The sequence below is a fragment of the Cynocephalus volans genome, chromosome 5 (assembly GCF_027409185.1).
Source record: "Cynocephalus volans isolate mCynVol1 chromosome 5, mCynVol1.pri, whole genome shotgun sequence".
Lineage (NCBI taxonomy): Eukaryota > Metazoa > Chordata > Mammalia > Dermoptera > Cynocephalidae > Cynocephalus > Cynocephalus volans.
This window is the reverse complement of record NC_084464.1, coordinates 126166175-126184631: the sequence shown is the minus strand read 5'-3', so window position 1 is coordinate 126184631 and position 18457 is coordinate 126166175. Positions and strand designations below refer to the sequence as shown.

General features: G+C 41.6%; 1 protein-coding gene across 4 annotated transcripts in view; it reads right to left on the bottom strand.

Moving 5' to 3' along the window:
* TPD52L1 (TPD52 like 1) overlaps nt 1-17147 on the bottom strand; it is a 94287-nt gene extending 77140 nt beyond the window's left edge. For all 4 annotated transcript variants that reach the window (XM_063097026.1, XM_063097028.1, XM_063097029.1 and 1 more), the window contains exon 1: nt 16895-17147. In XM_063097026.1, coding sequence (XP_062953096.1) covers nt 16895-16913 — 19 coding nt within the window. In that variant the 5' untranslated portion in view covers nt 16914-17147. The remainder of the gene's footprint in view (nt 1-16894) is intronic.
* Nucleotides 17148-18457: the final 1310 nt, after the last annotated feature.

Sequence of the window (18457 nt, the reverse complement as noted above, 5' to 3'; positions counted from 1 at the left end):
TATTGGAGCAGGTACTGGGACCGCCGGAATAGCCTTGGCATATCAACAGGTAGCTTCCCGCAGGGAGGCAGTGGACATAGATCTTGGCCGCTTGGAGGTGTCTGTATCACATTTAAAAAAATCGCTAACATCACTTTCTTAAGTTGTTTTACAGAATCAATGTGGACTAGACCTGTTGTTCTTACAGCAAGGAGGATTATGTGCTGCCCTCAAAGAAGAGCGCTGCTTCTATGCCGACCACTCTGGAGTGGTCAAAGATTCCCTAGCTAAGCTTAGAGAAGGATTAGAAAAGCGAAAAAAAGAACACAAAGCGAATAGTAATTGGTTCCAAAGCTGTTTTTCAAGTTCCCCATGGCTCACCACCCTGCTGTCCTCCCTGGCAGGCCCCCTAACCATTTTCCTTGCTCTTATCATCCTGGGGCCCTATGCCATCCGCCAGATTGTGGCCCTTCAAAAAATCAACACCAAGTTATAAGGCTCCGCCCTGCCCCCGCTTGGCTGGATAGTCAATGACGGGTAAGATTTCTAGAGGGAAACAACCTAAGACAGGCACAGCCACCAGAGGGAATGGAGGCGAGGCTGGGAAGGTTAGCTGCCTCCAGCTGCCTTATTAAAACAAAAAGGGGGAGATGTCAGGCCTTAAAAACTAATGCCACCTTAAGTGACATTACAAGCGGCGCCATTATGGGCCCACAAGGGCGTATTAATGTGGCAGCCTAAGACGGCGCCGGGAGGAAGTAGGGTGGGAGTGTCTGCGGGAACTTTGCTTTAGCCCTTATTGGCCAAATACGCGCTTCTGCACTCGTGAACACTGCCTGATTGCAATAGCTAGGCATTGAGACAGGATGCATGCTCTCGTAACCTTTAAGCTGAATGGAGGATGTAAAAACCTCCCTTCCCTATTTGCCTTTAAAAGCAAGTGCTTGTGTGATAATAAACGGAACTGCTCGACAGAACCCCCGCCTGTGTCTGAGTGTTCTTTAACGGGCTGGTTGGGGCCGGCAGCTGTGCTCACCTCTCTTCAGGGCTCTCTTCCTCTGTCTCCTCTCAATGCAGACTGGGGAAAGAGGAATCTGGGCAATCCGCCCACCCACCATAAGGGACACCAAGGGAGAGACTGATAGCAAGGCAAGGGCTTTTCGAGTCAGCTGGTGGTGGACCCGACAGGGTTTTACAAGTTTAGTTCAATAACTACTCATGGCACACAGAATAGTTTTTAAGCATTACAAGAATATGGGCATATTTTCTCATAAATTGCTATAAACTGGCTAAGCAGAACAGGTCACACATGCAGTATAAAAGAAAACGCCACCAAATTATTGTAGCTTTTGTTTCCATAAATGAGACTTTGATTTGTCTAATTAAAATAATTTGAACAGGTGTTGCCAATCCAAGGTTTTCACTGCAGTGAAAATCAGCTGCCCAGACAAACCTTCCCCCATGGCAGTCAGCTGCGTTCTCCTTCCGTTCCTCTTCTGCCATGTTAGACCATCCACACCAGGACAGCCAGAAACACATGGACACCCAAAACACACCGTTCACTTGCATATCTCACACTGATAGTCTGTAGGAATTTGCTCAATATTTGTTCAATGGAGACGGAGAGAAATAGAATACCCGTTTCTTTGTAAAATATACAACAGCTGTCCCGAGACCTCTTTTCTTTTGAGCTCTCACACAACAAAACCAACTCCACAAAAGGCTGAATAAGCAATGCAGAATTTACTAAAGACATCATAGGGGAAGCTAGGAGTTGGATTATAGCATTTCCTGGAAAGCTCAATCAGAAGCATCTCTTGTGTTTTCCATCCTCAGCCTCCAGGCATCTTGTCCTCTCTCCCTCTGTATTTCTTTTTCTCCCTCCAGGGCTCACTCTTGGGTGATCCTTTCCTTCCCACTTACCATATTTCCCCCTTACCCTCTTCACACCCTCTCACTCTCCCTTTCTTTAGAAGAGAATCTTAGTTCTACCCCAGTTTCTATCTTTATGTTGACACACCCTGACTCCTAAGCTTTATATTGTCTTCAGGATTTCAATGTTGGGAACAACATTTAATGACAATGGTAGAGTAATGAAAATTCTTACTATCACTCTAGTACTTCACTAGTTTTAGGAGCTTTTATAAGAAGTTATAATAAAATTTTTAAAAAACTCTTCATTTCTCGTAAAATTTGAAATGCCCATCCCCCACTTCTTCCCTGCCAGGATTATATATGATGCTAAATCCACTAACTACTATTCATTCATTTATTAATTAATTCATTGATTTCTCCACAAGTATTTATGAAGTGCTTTCCATGAACCAGTCATTATTCTAGACATTGGGGAAATAGCAAAAAAGAAAACAGTCAAATTTCCTGCCCACAAGGAACTTAAAAGCTAGTGGGGAGAAAAAGAAAACAAGTAATTATGCATAATATAAAATGCTATAGTTCTATGAAGAAAAATAAGGCAAAATAAATGTGATAGATAGTAAAGGGGATATATACAAGGATACTTCATAAAGTTCATGGCAAAATAGAATTGAAGGATAATACAAATCTTTTCATGAACTTTTCGAAGTACCCTAGTACATGTACATATGTACATATACACATACATAATAAAAGTTTTCATTTGTGCTTTATTTATTTTTTGAAACATCTGAAATTATAACAGCTGAAATCTCCATTTGTCATTAGGAGCATTTCAGAATACTCAGATATTTCAAGCATGCTGCTAAGCAATAGACACCAGGATTTCCAAAGTCCTGCCATCTAGACCATGCACCTTTCTCCGTGGGCTTTGCCCTCCTTCAGCAAGCCTGTACTGTGATCATCAACAGCCCAGCCAAAAGAGACCAGAAATAAGATCTGCCGAATGAAAAGATAAGCCCTGCCGGCATCTCCTCTGATGCTTTATTAAATTGTTATGAAAGAGGCAATGGAAATATAAGCAAAACATTTAACATCTTCTTCCTCAAAATGTGTCCAAACAATGAACATTGCATTGTATGCCTTCTATACATATCTTTAAGCTTTCATCTTAGTAAACAAAGAAGGCCTGAAAGCACAACTATTTAAAATACTTATAGTTATGTTAGCAAAATTTCAGTGTGTTTCAGTAGGTGAAAATTCATGTAGGCCAGATAACCAAATTCCATCAAGTTACAAGGTTTCTGCAAAAAGTTCACGGAAAGATTTGTATTCTCTTTTAACTTTATTTTTCCATGAATTTTTCGAAGTACGCTCATGTATGTTTATTTCTATCTTCAACCTACTTATCTTTCCTTAGCTCCCGAAAGCTATTTTTAACTTTGTGGTAGGTAGTGTACAAAAATCCAAAGAATATTCTGGCAAAGGAAAGAATTAAAAATAAAAGCTTGACAACCCTAACTGCTACAACAAAAATAGGGTGGTAAGCTCACAAAGGGGGTACTTTGGTTCATTCACGCCTGTTTCCCTAACACCTAATCCAGAGCCTGGCACAAGGAATGCTCAACACATATTTCATGAGAAATTAATAAATGAATCTCACCTTTGTTTTTCACTGCCATAATAGTACCCAAGCACTGTCATAAGCACTTTACATACGTCATCTACTCAATCATCACAAAACCCACTGGGTGGCTGCCATTTTCGCCATTTTGTAGATGAGCAAACTGAGACTTGTGTAAGATAAAGGTCACACAGCTAAGAAGTGACTGAACTGGGAAATGAATCCAAATCTTTGTGACAACATTAATGCTCTTCACCACAGACAAAGGGTTCCTTTATATGACAGAAATCTTATTTGTCTTTCCTCTGTTTTCTGCCTCCTGACCTCCTCCCATGTGACCACAATCATCTCAGACTAGAGAAGCAGCTTACCTGGGCATGTAGTCAATCTTTAAATGAGAAGTATCAGATCCGGAATAAAATTTTAGGAAGTGCGTTAGAATATGAAAATACTTAAGCTGGCTGCAAACTTTCCACATAGGAAACAGAAGCTAACATAGTTTAAGGAACAGCTTCTTACCTATGCACATTTAAATGTATACATATATTTAGTAACACCTGTTAAAGGAATTCAAATGGGCCTCTTAAGAATGAGCTAAGCAGGACTTTGAAAGGCATCTGATCCAACCCCTCAGGTGGGAGGTGAGCAAACAAAGGACCTCAGAGAGAGTGACAGTCGTGGCAAAGCCAAGACCAGAACCCAGACCTCCTGGCTGCTCCAGCCCAGTGCATTCTCTGCCTTGGGCTGCCTCCCAAAAGAGTCTGATCATGACATGGATAACAGAGAACACGGATAACAGAGAACAAGATTTTAGATTGATGTTGGCAAGGACAACCAAAGCCCTCTACAGACCACTCCTTGGACCATGTGCCTGACTCAAAGTGGAAAGTCCTTTGGCTCAAATGATTGAGCCAGGAAGGAAAAAGAGATTAAAAACTGGGGCACAGATTAACAGGGAAGCTGGACTCTTTCTTCCCCTTGGATTCCTATACATAAATACATATCAGCTCGGCTGCAGTAGAGTAAGAAGAAACTTGCTGATAGAAAGTAGGGGTTACATTCAATGGTAATATTGGTAGATGAACTCTGGTCTAAGAACAGCACACTCAGGTCAATTTATTCTTTACTATGGGAGAAATCTAGGGAATGGAATCAGTTTTTTCATTTACTTAACTACTTTGCTTAAGCTATTTCCTTCACATTTGTTCAACATTCATGCAATTATATGATACTGACTGAAGACAATAGAAAGATCCTGTTGGTTTCAGTGGAGCATTTACCAGGAACCAGTAGACTTTCAAAAAGATTGCAGCTCATTTCATTTTTCAAAAAATTCTGATGGAGCCCTGCTATGTGTCAAGTTCTGTTCTGGGTGCTGGAGATTAAGCGGTGACCAACACAGTAAAATATCAGGGTGCAATTTTATATACAAGAGGCCCAGATCTGACCATCACCAACATTTGCAGAACCCAAGACATGAGCACAAAGGAAGGCATACAGCCTGTTCTCTCTTCTGCAATTGTTACCCACTGCTATATAACAACTAACCACAAAAGAAGCTGCTTAAAATAGCACACATGTATTATCTCAGAGTTTCTGTGGATCAGAAATCCAGGCACAGATTAGCTGGCTCCTCTGCTCAGGGTCTCACAAGGCTGCAATCAAAGTGTCAGCTGGGCTGCATTCTCATCTAGCAGCTTGACTGGGGGAGAATTGCTTCGAGGCTCATGCGGATTGGTGGCAGAATTCATTTCCTGGCAGCAACAGAAGAACCCAGGTTTTTGCTGCTTTCCTTAGGTACTAGAAAACACCCACAGTTTCTAGAAGCGGCCCAAATTTCCTACCATGTGGGTTTCTCCAACACAGCTGCTTACTACTTCAACCCACAAAGGGGGGGGGGTCTCAACTCCAGTCTGCTAATGAGTATTAACAACATGATGTAATCATGGGAGCTACATCCCATCATGTTTGTCCTATTGTACTGGTTGGAAGCAAGTCACAGGTCTTGACCACATTCTAGAGGAGGGGATCATAACAGACATCAGAAATCACTGGGGTCACCTTAAGGTCTGCCTGCCCCATGCACCTGCAGGAATCTAATGCACATGTACGTGGACAACTAGTCCAGTGAGGTTACATCATAATCTTCAAACATAAGTGTGCATCATAAGCACCTGGAGGGCATGTTAAGACACAAATGGCCCAGCCCAGAAGTTTCTGATTTGGTAGGCCTAGGGTGGAGCCTAAGAATTTGCATTTCTAACAAGTTCCCAGGTGAAGCTGATGATGCTGGTCAAGGAATCACACTTTGAGAACTAGTTTCCTCGCCTGTATGTGCAAGCTGTATGTTCTCACTGCCACCCCAAAAACCAGCCAGCTCTTGGTCATCTCTCAGGATTAGGAATGTACATTCTGGCAGCATGGTCTGCCATGGAAGGCTCATGTAAGCCTGATAACACACTGAGGACTGTTTGGGCAGAGAATTCTGAAGTCTCAGGTTCCCAGAACATGGTCCAGAAGAGAAGGCACTGGCTCCAGGTGGGCTTGTAAACTACTCATTCTGAACAAAGGCTCAGCCAGAAGAAGACTAACATGTGGCCCTCTAAAGCCAAAAGCTTAAGAAAGATGTCAAGAATTGTGAAGGGTCAGCTGTTACCCTACCCGCAAGCCAACAAATTAGCCTGCCAGTTTCATGTATGCTGGCAGAAGACATAAGACTCCTGGGTCACAGACAAAAGGCAATTTTTTTACTCACACCAATGGCAGTAGCCAGAGAAACATCATTGTGCCACCCCATGAGCCCTAATTCCAAAAGGGTGATGTGATGAGTGCCAGGTGTTGCCTGTTTAGACTGTGGCATGTGTTACAGGAGAGTAACACTGAGATTTGGAAACCTCAATTTATACAGGGGCTGCTAGCAAACCTACCCAACATCTGGCCCAGGATATATTTATTATCCTGCACAGCACATAAATCTGCCCCTAAGAGAAACAGTGTCTGTCTTCCAAGACTGCCTTCTATGCAAACATCCTTAAAAAGACTGTCCAGGGACAATCCACTGTTGATACCTTTGCTCAGAAGGCCAGTCAGTGCAGAAACTCGAGCGACCCAGGGAGAACTGTCTCCCAAGAGCCGGGGTCCAACTGCCAGATCTAAGGGTAATACTGTCCAGCAACATTTGGGTAAAGAACCAAAGAGGGTGAGGAAACAAGCCCAAAAGATATCTGAGGAAGAGTATTTGAGGCAGAGGGATTAATAAATTCAAAGGCTCTGAAAGGAAGCAGAGGGAATTAAGGAGGAGAGCATTAGGAGATAAGGTCAGAGAAATAATGGGAGAAGAACAGATCCCATAGTGCCCTAGTAGGCCACAGTAAGGACTTTCCCCTTTCTTCTAAGTGAACTGAGGAGTTCATGGAGAATTTCCAAGGGAGGCGTGGCAGGATATGCCGTGACTGAGAGGATTGCTCTGGTTACCACGCAGAGGACGGACTGAAGAAAGCTGAGGCCAAAGCAGGGAGACTGGCTAGGAAACTCCCACAGTAACCCAGGAGAGATGTCGGACCAAGAGTATCAGCAGAGGTGGTGGGAAATTGTTCCACTCTAGATGTGTTCTGAAAGCAGAGTTGGTATGACAGACTGGAAATGTAGTATGATTCAGGGGAAAAAAATCCTCAGGGGATAAGCTTCAGGCTTCTGCATTTGAAATAAATGAAGTTGCCATGAACTGAAATGGGGATGACTTTGGGAGCACCAGGGATATTCTGTAGGAGAGAAATCAGGAGATCAATGTTAGACATATTAAGTTCATAATGCTTGTTAGACACTCAGGCAGACACATCACATGGGCAGCCTGAAGTAGAGGGGCGAGGTCCAGGCTGGAAAAATAAATTTTGGAGCTGTTAGCATATGGATCGAATTCAATACCATGAGTCACAGGAGACCACCAAGAGAGTCAGTGTAGATAGAAAAGAAAAGCAGGCCATGGACTGATCCCAGGGGCATGCCGGCAGTCAGCAAAGGAGACTGAGAAGGCTTGGGAAGAAGGAGGAAAGTAAAGGAAATTCAGTGTCCAGGAAGCCAAGTGAACAAAGAGCTACAATGAGAAGATGCTGGGCCACTGTGCCAAGTGGTGCTGACAGGTCAACTAAGATGAGGACTGAGACCTGACCACTGGGTTTGGCATGTTTAGAGACAGAGACAGAGAGCTAATCTTTCTCCAAATCAAATGGAACCCAAATTTAAACCAATTATATAGGGCCATTATGTCTCCAGCACATATAACAGGTCCTATCACACTAAACCAAAACATTTATTTTCCCTCAGCCTGGGGGAAGGGATAAAAAGAATAGACAAAAGTCTGAGAACAGAGGCCAGTACTGCAGAGGCAGGTCCAGGGCACCATCTGAGATGGGAGTATACTCCTTGTGGTGGGTCTTAGGGGAGAGGTCAAGAGTCAAGTGGAACACTGGTGCCAAGTTCTTTCAGTTCCAGAGGTCAGATCTCCACAATGCTGTAGTTGTACTTTCATATGTTGTGAATTCCCGCATCATTACAAACAAGTATATTTAATGGAAACTACCCAAAATGTGGGATCGAGCTAGATATATACAGTTTTTCACTGTTGCCCTCCATTAGCAAAGGTCATAAAAAGTTATATCTGTAGCTAATTGTAAGATTTGGGATAGTAAGATATGAAATTGTAGTGCTTGATATCAATGATCTATTATTTGCCCAGATATCTTAATAATGAAAGAAGTCGGCAACTCCATAATCAAATGAATTTAAGTCAATGTGGAAAAAATATTGTGACTCCAGTTCTTTTCAAATGTATGTCTAAATCTCTTTTCAGATGTATGTTTTACCTTCGTTTACTGTTATTCAATCCACACCATTTTGTTTTGTTTTTTTTCAGTATAAGATTTGCTTTCAAATGTGTAAGATTGCTTATTTGTGAGTACAGGACTATCCTTCCCTGTGAATGCCAAAACAATTTCTGGAAAGGAGGGACCAGGGTCTTAGGGTCTTTTTTGATATGCAAGAGAATCTGTAAAGTGCATGAGTTAAGCACTACCTGATGTAATCACCTGCGCTTTGGGTGGTGGATAGCCCCCTAACATCTTCTGCATGCAGATTTTTCTGAAAAGAACAAAATCTTATTTCAAAAAATTACTGAATGTGTTCTTATTTTTACACATGCTCCAAATTGTCACAGTGAAAGACTGCAAGTCCTAATCCTCAGAATATGCCTCCTTCTTTGAGGGACAGGGTTGTTAATAACAGGCTGAGAACCTGATGGAGCATATTATCAATGACTGGAACCATGCCAGATGCACAGTAGGCCAACAATAAATAGATATTTTCTTTGCCAGTAATGCCCTTCATGTACTGGGTATGAGCAAGTGATGAGTGTAGAAATATGTCATCTTGCCAAAAGAATTATTTTGAGCTGAAAACATTTGAGTTCCTGAAATCCCTTATCTGCCTGAAAGCAGAGCCTCCCAAAAAGAACTCAACTATGATAAATTCCCTCCCCAGGAGAAACTCTTTCTTTTCTTCTAGACATTGCAACAAACTATCATATCTCCCACATATTCTTCCAAAGGCCCATTTACCTTAAAAAAATCATTTGCAAGTAAAATGTACAAATATAGAAATTTATATGCCTTTTCTCCTATTAATCTGTCTATTATTGGTTTAATTCACGGGCCCTAGGAAGAAACTTAAGAAAGTAGAGAAAATTTTTTTCTCTCCTACAATGTTTATGAGAGACTTCCAATCATTTAAAATAAGCTTTGCAGGTAGCATGGATATCTTAGAATTTCCTGTTGGAGCCCTGGGATATCTACAAAGGAATAAGGACTATCAAAGGCCAAGGCCTATACTTTCTTCCTGCCCTGTAAGGGAAACCATCTTTCCATGATGTCTTTATGTAGAAATGAATCCATTCTGGAAGAAAACGTTGGGAAACATTTATAGACGTGTTTTTAGCTCTCATTATTGCTCTTCTCAGTTCATTCATATGTAAGGGGGGAAATCAGTGGAAAACCACAAATATCCAACAGACACTAAAACTGAGAGGTCTGAAAAGATCCCCTCCCACTACCCCCATCCCAAATTGTCTTTTCCTTTTTAATGAATCAGTTCTGCCTCCATGAATACGCTTGGGAGATGGCTCAATGAATAAAACATATTCATATCAACAAGTAATTATATTACTCATGAGACAATAAAAACCTTTCTTTTTTCAGGAACTCATTAAAATTAGTCCTTTCAGCCAGAATCTGAAGAATACAGGACCCTTCTTTCTGGAAACAAACACACAGATCTTATGATTTATTTATTTTAAAGTCCTAAGATTATTGGATACGAATGAATACCAAGTGGAATAACATATTTGAACCATTCCATATTTGAACTGGCTTTTCCTTGAGTTGGTGATAAAATTCTATACTGATTCTAAGAATCACATGTTGTGTGACTTTTATAAAATTCTTCATCTTGAATCATTCTGTACCCATGATCTTGACAAGGTGTTCATAATATTGAATGAAGAAAACATTTCTAATTATAAGAAAAATGCATTTTGCAATTTTCAAGGGGCTAAAGAGGATTCTATATTTTAGACACAGTCAGGGAAAATGTAATTTGTTTAATATACAAACAACCACAGGTAAATTTGAAGAGGAGGTGTAACATATATAGGTATTTTCCATGTATGGTATATGATCTGGCTACAGTAAAGATTTTTGCCTTTTGAGAAAGAAGCAACATGTTGGTGACTAAGGGTATTCTTGGAGAATTATGATTTTATTCTGGGAATTTCACTTCCTCTTCATCAAAATGCAACATCTATAAACGATTTACACTGTGAGACACGATTTAAAATTCGTCTTTCCTTGAGGACCCAAAGCTTCCTTTGAGTCAATTCAAATTCATTAAAATGTTCTGCTGCCTTCCCTGGCGCATTAACAATGATTCTTAATTTAATGCATGTAGTTTGAATACATTACCCTTTATTTCTTAAATATTCAATGAAAAGTAGAAGAACAGACTTGAAAATTCACATGTTGAGGTCATCTTTTATGAGTTCTTAACTGCATAGTGACTCAGTAAATCTAAGTGGTGTTGTTCGGGGCATTCTAGAACAGCGGCAGCAGTGAGCATGTGTGGAGAGCAAGCCAGCTGATGACTGAGGCACTGCCATCTTTTCTTCACTTGCCACTTTAGACCATGAAAATTTAACAGCGAGATTGCTAAAACAGTTAAAAACAAATCCTCTCACTGTTCATTTTTTTTCAACAATTTTATTAGGTATTTTCTTAAAGTAGGTATTGTGCTAATTTGCTTTGGAGATGGTTAAATGAATAAAACATATTGACGTAAAGAAGTAATTACAATACTCATGAGGGAATAAAGATCTTTCCTTTTTGGGGTACTCATTGAAATCAGTCCTTGCAGCCAGCATCTGAAGAATACATACCCTGCTTTCTGGAAACAAGCACACAGATCTTACGACTTATTTATTTTCAAGTCCTAAGATTATCGGATATGGATGAAAATCAAGTGGAATAACATATTTAAACGATTCCATATTTGAACTGGCTTTTCCTTGAGCTAGTGATAAAGTTCTATACTGTTTCTAAGAATCATATATTGTGTGACTTTTATAGAATGCTTCACCTTGAAAACAGAACTAAAACAGCAAGCTGTAGATAAATGAGCACCCTGCCCCCAACTTGCCATATCATAAGGCTTATTCCTGAAGACCTCAGGTAAACCAAGTCAAATTCATATTCCCAAACCTAGAACCTGCCACATATGGAATAAACAATGCAATTAAATTCTGCCCTTTTAAAATCCCTTTGACCATATAGATTATAAAGTAAAATCATTATTTGCAATTTTGCACACTGCTTATGCACACCAACTTAAAGAGAGGGTATAGAATAATAATTAAAATCTGAAAGTATGAAGTCAAACTCTCTGATTCCAAATCCTGGTTCCAACACTTCCAAGCTGTACGAATTGGAGAAAATTGTTAAACTACTGTCATTGAGTGTCCTCATCTGTAAAATGAAAATAACATTACCTTCCTTGTGAATTTGTTGTATTTTTCAATAACATGACGTTTTTAAAAAAGTGCATACTATGCTATCTGGCATTAAAAAAACACTAAAATACTATCACCCTCAATGTGAGTTAGTTCTAACTAGCACTCTGGCACTCTAAAAATCCCATCGGGATGGAAATACATCATCTCATCAGTTCTTCCTGCTATTACCTGTAGGGAAGACTCTCATCTCTTCTTTGCTACCCTCCCTGAAACATGATCCACGTCAAGTTTATCTTTGCTTCCCCTTTGGCACATGCTGCTCAGTACACACTGAGGGACAGTGCGTGTAGTGTTTTAGCTCATGCTCTGGACTCACGTGGGCCAGAAGATGAATCCTGTCTCCTTCACTTAATTTTTTCTTAGTTTCCATGTTTATAAAATGTGTTAAAGGTAAAGGTATTAAACATACCCTATTGGCCAGCCACCAAAACAAAACAAAACATAAAAGTAACAACAACAAAAAAAGTAAAGGTATCTACCTTACGATGTTATTATAGGTTTCAATCAGATAAAGCATATAAAGTTTTTGGCATATGCTGATAAAAACAACAGCAAACATTTATATACTACTTACCACATGCCAGGTATTGTTTAAGCACTTTCCATGTATTAACTTGGCTAAATTCTCCTTACAATCCTATCATATTGGAGCTATTATTATTTTCACTTTCTATATGAAGTGAGCCCAGAGAGATCAATAACTTGTTTACTGTCATATTAATGGTAAATAACAATGGCAGGATTAATAACCAGGCAGTTTGCCTTGATTCCGGGGTCTTCAGCTCTATATCCTACTGTCTCCCAATAGTACATGCTTGTCAAATATTTGCTATTACAATAGTAATCAATAAATATTTGTTGAAATATTTATCTAGCAAATCAATATGTGCTGAAGCTCTTATTATTTACTATATCTTGCTAAATAGAAAATCTTACCATAGCCCACAAAAAAAACTCTTTTGCCTAGAAGTTTTTTGAAACTTTGCAGCTTCTGCTGACCCAGAGTATTAAGAAAACAAAGTGTATATAGGAAAGGCAATTCAAAGTAGGTTTTAATATACTACAATATCTATCCTTTGTATGATTAGATTTTATGAGAATTTTAATTGCAACAATAGTCTATGATCTGCTGCAAATGACTGACTTCATCTAATGTACACATCATTACCTACTTTAAAACTTTTACTTAAAGGGGGAACAAAACTATAGGAGGTAGCTTTGAAGTCAGTATCAATAGTCTTAATAATACTCTTAAAAATCATTAACCAAAATGTATAACAGCCAGCTTTCATAGTTTAGGTTTATGATTATATTTCCTGCAATGTAATATAAAGTGTAAAATATAAAGTATAAAATGCAAACTAAATTTTTTTCTTGGGTAATCTGGTCCCTATAAAAGAGTGAACGTGTTGCTATTTGGAAGTGGGAGGAGGGGTTATTCTATCGTTTTGTAACAGAATACCATACTTCATTTACAAAGCAAGAATTTGTTTTCCATGCAGTATCAGTAAAAAGGATATAATTGTATGCATTTTTCAGGAACTTCATCCTTAATTTCATCCTTATTTTTTTTCTTTCATCTATTTCTAATTTACACTATCTTGTTGTGTTTTCTATATCCATATAAACTACCCTACGTCCTTCCTGGAACAAGATAAGAGTAAATAAATGTCCTATAAACAAAGTATAATATAAGGTATACATGACATTTTCACTGAATGGAATTTGCAAACAAGAAGGGTCAATCTGATATGTATTATTTTTTGTCATTCATAGACTTCAAAGAATCCTCCTGAGTTGAACATCTGAATTTAAAAACTAGTTATGTAGTAGGCTGACTAATGACCCCCAAAGATATCAGGTCCTTCTTCCTGGAACCTGTAAATGTTACATTATATGGGAAAAGGGTCTTTGCAGGTGTGATTAAGTTAATTTTTTTGCGATAGGGAGATTATCCTGGAATATCCAGGTGGGCCCTAAACGAAATCATAGTGTCCTTATAAGAGAGAGGCAGAGGGAAACTTGACACAGACAGAAAAGAAGAAAGCAATGTAACCACGGAGGCAGAGATTAGAGCCATGTGGCAAAAAAATGTGGGAAGCCACCAGAAACTCGGAAGAGGCAAGGAACAGATTCTTAGAGCCTCCAGAGGGAGTGCAGCCCTGCTGACACCTTGATTTCAACCCAGTGATCCTGATTTTGGACTTCCAACCTCCAAACTACGGGAGAGTAAATTTCCATTGTTTTAAGCCAACAAGTTTGTGGTATTATTAATTTGAATATACACAATTGTTAAATGGAGAAAATGTTTTCCTTTTAACATTAAAGACATTGGGAAGGGTAAAAACAATAATGTAATTGCCATTTAGAATAATGAAATATTGAAAGGTAGTTTAAAAGGATCAGGAAGATTTTACTTGAAAGGACTGCCACGTTTCAGGGAAATGCTACAATCCTAACCAACTTCCCTCTCTTATACACATTAAAGCAAAACCCTCCAGTACCAGTGGAAAGCCCGTGGGAATGCTGCCTGCTGTGGACTTTTTATTCCACACTGTTCTCCAGCCCCTCCTCATCCAATGGCTTCATGCAAATCCCACTTCATGTTTTCCATCCTACCAACTCCCCAGAAAGTCTTATTTTGCTGTAAATTATCTATTCTTTCACAAATATAAAGAACATATTTTCAGAATTTGCAGAATTTCACTGATAGGAAAGTTTCCAGCATTTACTGAGCTATGTGTAAATAATGTCCAAAGCATCTGGACGACCCCTTGGACAGTACAAGGGGAATCTCTTTAGCAGCTGCCTTCTTAACCTCATTTATTTTTGCTGGTCTCTAGATTAAGAGGAAAAAAGATAAGCCATCCCCACTCTAGATAACTCTAAAATACAATAACTGTGCTGAACATAGAAGGATACCCTTTGGAAATCAAGGACTATCTTAGAATCTATGAGGCAAATATTCATTTTAGCCAGAAAAATGTGCCAAGTGGAAAAAAGATTTCCCTTTAATATAAACTCTGAACAGTTTGTGAAAAGTTCTATTCTTAAAGAACTTAATATGTTTGTTGATTAAATGACGGAAAAGAAATTGGAGTCATCCTGGATACTGCCTCCTTCATATCCAATCCAAATTATCTTGATTATTCTTCCTAAGTGTTTCTTAAGTCTGTTCACTCTTCTCATATTCATTTGCCTTTTTACTAGTCCTCCCCACCTACAAAGGTTCCATCCAGTCATGAGGGAAGGGGAAAGTGCCAAAGGGCAGCTGGAGAGGTAGGTAGGGACTTACGTTTTATATTTCCCCTAGAAGTCCTAGGCTTTGAGTGGGAATGAGGCCTCACAGCATCAACTTGCTGCTCATTACCTATTTGGTTGTAAACAAGAAATTTACCTCCTGTGTGTATTTCCTCTCTGTAGAATGGGAATGAGAACATTACCTACCTCATGCTACTTCTGTGCAGATGAAATGAGTCAATACATGCAAAGCACAAAAAACAGAGACAGGGATACAGTATACAATTCATCCGAGCTATTTTGATTATCGGCTACTAGGCCTAAAGTTTTTCTGGCTCACACTGAACTATGTGGCCATCTGTCCTAGCATTAACACGGTGGCAATTTTAAATTTATCAGATAGCTATCAAATTAATATCTGTCTCTTCCTCCACTGTAAATTTCATGAAGCAGAAATCAAGTCTGTTTTTGCTCTTCCTAGCACAGAGCTTGGCAAAGGAAAGCACTGGAATATTTTTTAGGTAATTCTCTGAGGTAAAGCAAGCCGGTAAAGCAAACTAATGACACTAGGGGTTCCCAGTACTGGCTGCAGATGTCTTCAGAATTTGGATGAACTTTTCTTATGGTGCCTATAGTTCTTCTCCAACCTCAATGAACAACAGAATCAGCCGGGAAACTTTCAGATATCCCTATGCCCAGGCCCCAGGGATTCCAATTTGATTGGTATGGGGTCAGCCAGGGCCAGTATTTGACTCTCCAAAGAATTCTAATCTTCAAGTCAGGTTGAAACTCTCCAGTAGTGATCCCACCCGCTTCAGTTCAAGTGTGAAGGACTCCAACTCCACCTTCACTTTTTAATTTGACCAGGTGCCCCCACCCTTGGTGAATTTTCTTTTCTATTTAGATAGTGGGAGAAACCATTGGAAGTGGCAGCTTTCTGGGCGGGATCTTGGCTGATGGAAAGAACAAGTATGGTTCGCACTGTTCAGATAATTGGTTAATCCTGGCAGCAAACCTTCTGGGTGACCCCAGGCCCACCCACTCGCCAAACCTCTCTCGTTCGGGACGCTTCTGCCCCTAGAGGGCAAGTGCATAGGGTCATGAATCTCTTTTTATTTTTTTATTTTTTATTTTTTAATGGGCTGTTATTTATATTAAAAGCCATCACAGAATTTGTAGAAGAAAGGTGACAATGACTGTTTTAAAGGTTGAACTCCGCAACCCATCCCTTCTGGGCGATGCTCCCAAGGTTGATTCCTTCCCTTGCTCCACGTCAGCCCCGTTTCCACGCTCCGTTTACTCCCATCCTCGAACGATTCCACCGCAGTTCCCCAGCCCTGGTCTAAGTGTGACTCCGAGATACGAGGCCGCCCTACGTGTAGCTGCCGCGGGCTCCTCCAGCGGGTGGCCCCGGGAGCCGGGGACAGGGAGCGGGGCTGCCAGACCGCGGCCGGGGTACCCGCGCGCCTGGGGAGCAGAGGTCGCACCCGGATCGTGGGAAGCCCGGACACACGTGTGATCTGCCGGAGGTTAGGGGGCTGGTAACGCTCGCTTCGCCTCGCAAGGCAAGAAGCCCCTGGTGTGGCCGGTGACTCGGGTCGTCTCTGCGGCGCCACCATCTCCGCGCGCGCTCCGCTTACCCCCCAACTTGGGAGCCGCAGGGAGCGAGTCCACGGCCCCGGGCGAGAGGAGTCGGCTCCCTGCCCCACTCCCCAAGGAAAAGGGAACGAAACGCGGATTCAGGACCCTGCACAACAGGTCCTCGGGGGGGGAGGTCGGGGGCGACTGGCTGCGGAAAGGGGTAGAACATTCCATGGGCGCATTTCCTGCGGAGGAGCCTCTCCACTAACTGATCCCCAGCCTCTTCACCGTTCCCCAGCCCCACGGGAAATCCTGAGTTGGGGAGCGGGCATTAGCCCGAAGGCGGCGGGGGTAGCAGCGGGCTTCCGGACATGTAAGATGGCACCAGTCGGTTCCGTCCGAGAGCAAAGTTAGGTGATGCAAGAAAAAAGCCTTTCTGCACGCTCCAGGATTTGACCCTCGGGGCGATCGGCGACACTCACCTTGTGCCTGCGCCTCCATGGTGACCGACTTCGAACCGAGCGCGACGGGGACTCCTATGCGTTTCGCAGAGCAGATGGCAACAGTGCCCGAGCTCAGAATGCAGCTGGACCCGCCGCTCGCGCCCTCTCCCGGCACGCGTGTCGCGAGCGCTGCGTGGAGGGGGTGGGGGACCGCGGGCCACCACCACTGGCCGCTTCTGGTTACCTCCGCCCCTTCCAGTCCACCTGGCACCACGCTGGAAAGAGCGCCCCGCTGGGCGCCACCTGCCGGCCACTCTGCACAGCAGGCTGAAGGCGACCACCGCCGGCACCCAAAATGCCTGACCCCACTGAAGTTGGCCCTGAGCATTGACGTACAGGAGCAAACGCCCTGGGACAGGGGGAGTGAGCTGAGTTTACAGTACTCGGCCATTGCTCCTAGTGGAGATACAGTCGGGTTCTTGCAAGCCTTGGTCCCAACGTTTCTGTCAATACATAACCTTGTTTTATGGATGTTTTTGTTTAAAGACACCTTTCTTGATGCATATTGTTGATTTATTAACTTTGAGCTCACGGCCAACAGCAGTATGATTCGTACCAGAACGAAGTTTATTAAGCTTATTGGACGTATCTTTTCTCTCTAAGGCACATCACAGCCTTCTTGCATCTAGGAACTCTAGACAGCACTTCAGCGCTATGCTTGGGGGCCATTTTAAACAGCAAAATCACCCGCCAAAAAAGCAGCAAAAATGGCCTATTTATAAGACAGGAGAAGGGCGCTTGTTTATGTTATAAGAACTGAAACAAGAAAGCAGAGCCCCCTGTTTGGCCTCAGCTGGGAAACAGTTTTGGGGGCTCTATGGTCTCCAAAATACAGGGCAAGTGCTGGGAGTAATGATTTTGGTGTTACAGGTAAATTTTAGTGAGAAGGTGAACTGACAAATATGGAATCTGTGAATAATAAGCATTGACTGTACACGTATACTTTCTAATCCCAAATCTGCGGGCTGTACTTGTAGGTTGATGAGGCAGTCATGTTTTCCGAGAAGACGAGAAACCCCTTCCCTGTCTGAGGCTTGCCAGGCAATGTGATTAGAAAGAAAGTAAGCACTACTAGCTGGCCTCTCACCTCCATGGTCTTCAGTCTTTAAGCTGTTCCTTGTCTCCGCTTTTTCTCAACATCTACACAGTCTTCATCTGTAAAATACAATGTAGTATTTATTTACATTTGGTCTTGAGAAGTTTGCCATTTTTGTGGTTTTCTCTCCCTTTCTTTCTTGAAATAGATGTTAAAGTCTGTCAGGTTGAGGGTGGGTATTGTAGAGGTGGGAAGGTATTTTCCCTTTCCTCCCCCATCCTTGGGGTCATGGTCGACACTCCTATAACAAAAGGCAGGTTAACAAGAGAAAAGCATAACAGATTTATTTAATCAAAGTTGGGAAAATAGAATAATTTAATCAGGCTCCCCTTGCCTCAGGGCCAGTTGGCAGAGGTTCAGTAAACATTGTGCGCGCGCGCGCGTGTGTGTGTGTGTGTGTGTGTGTGTGTGTGTGTGTGTGTGTGTGTGTGTGTGTGTGTGTGTGT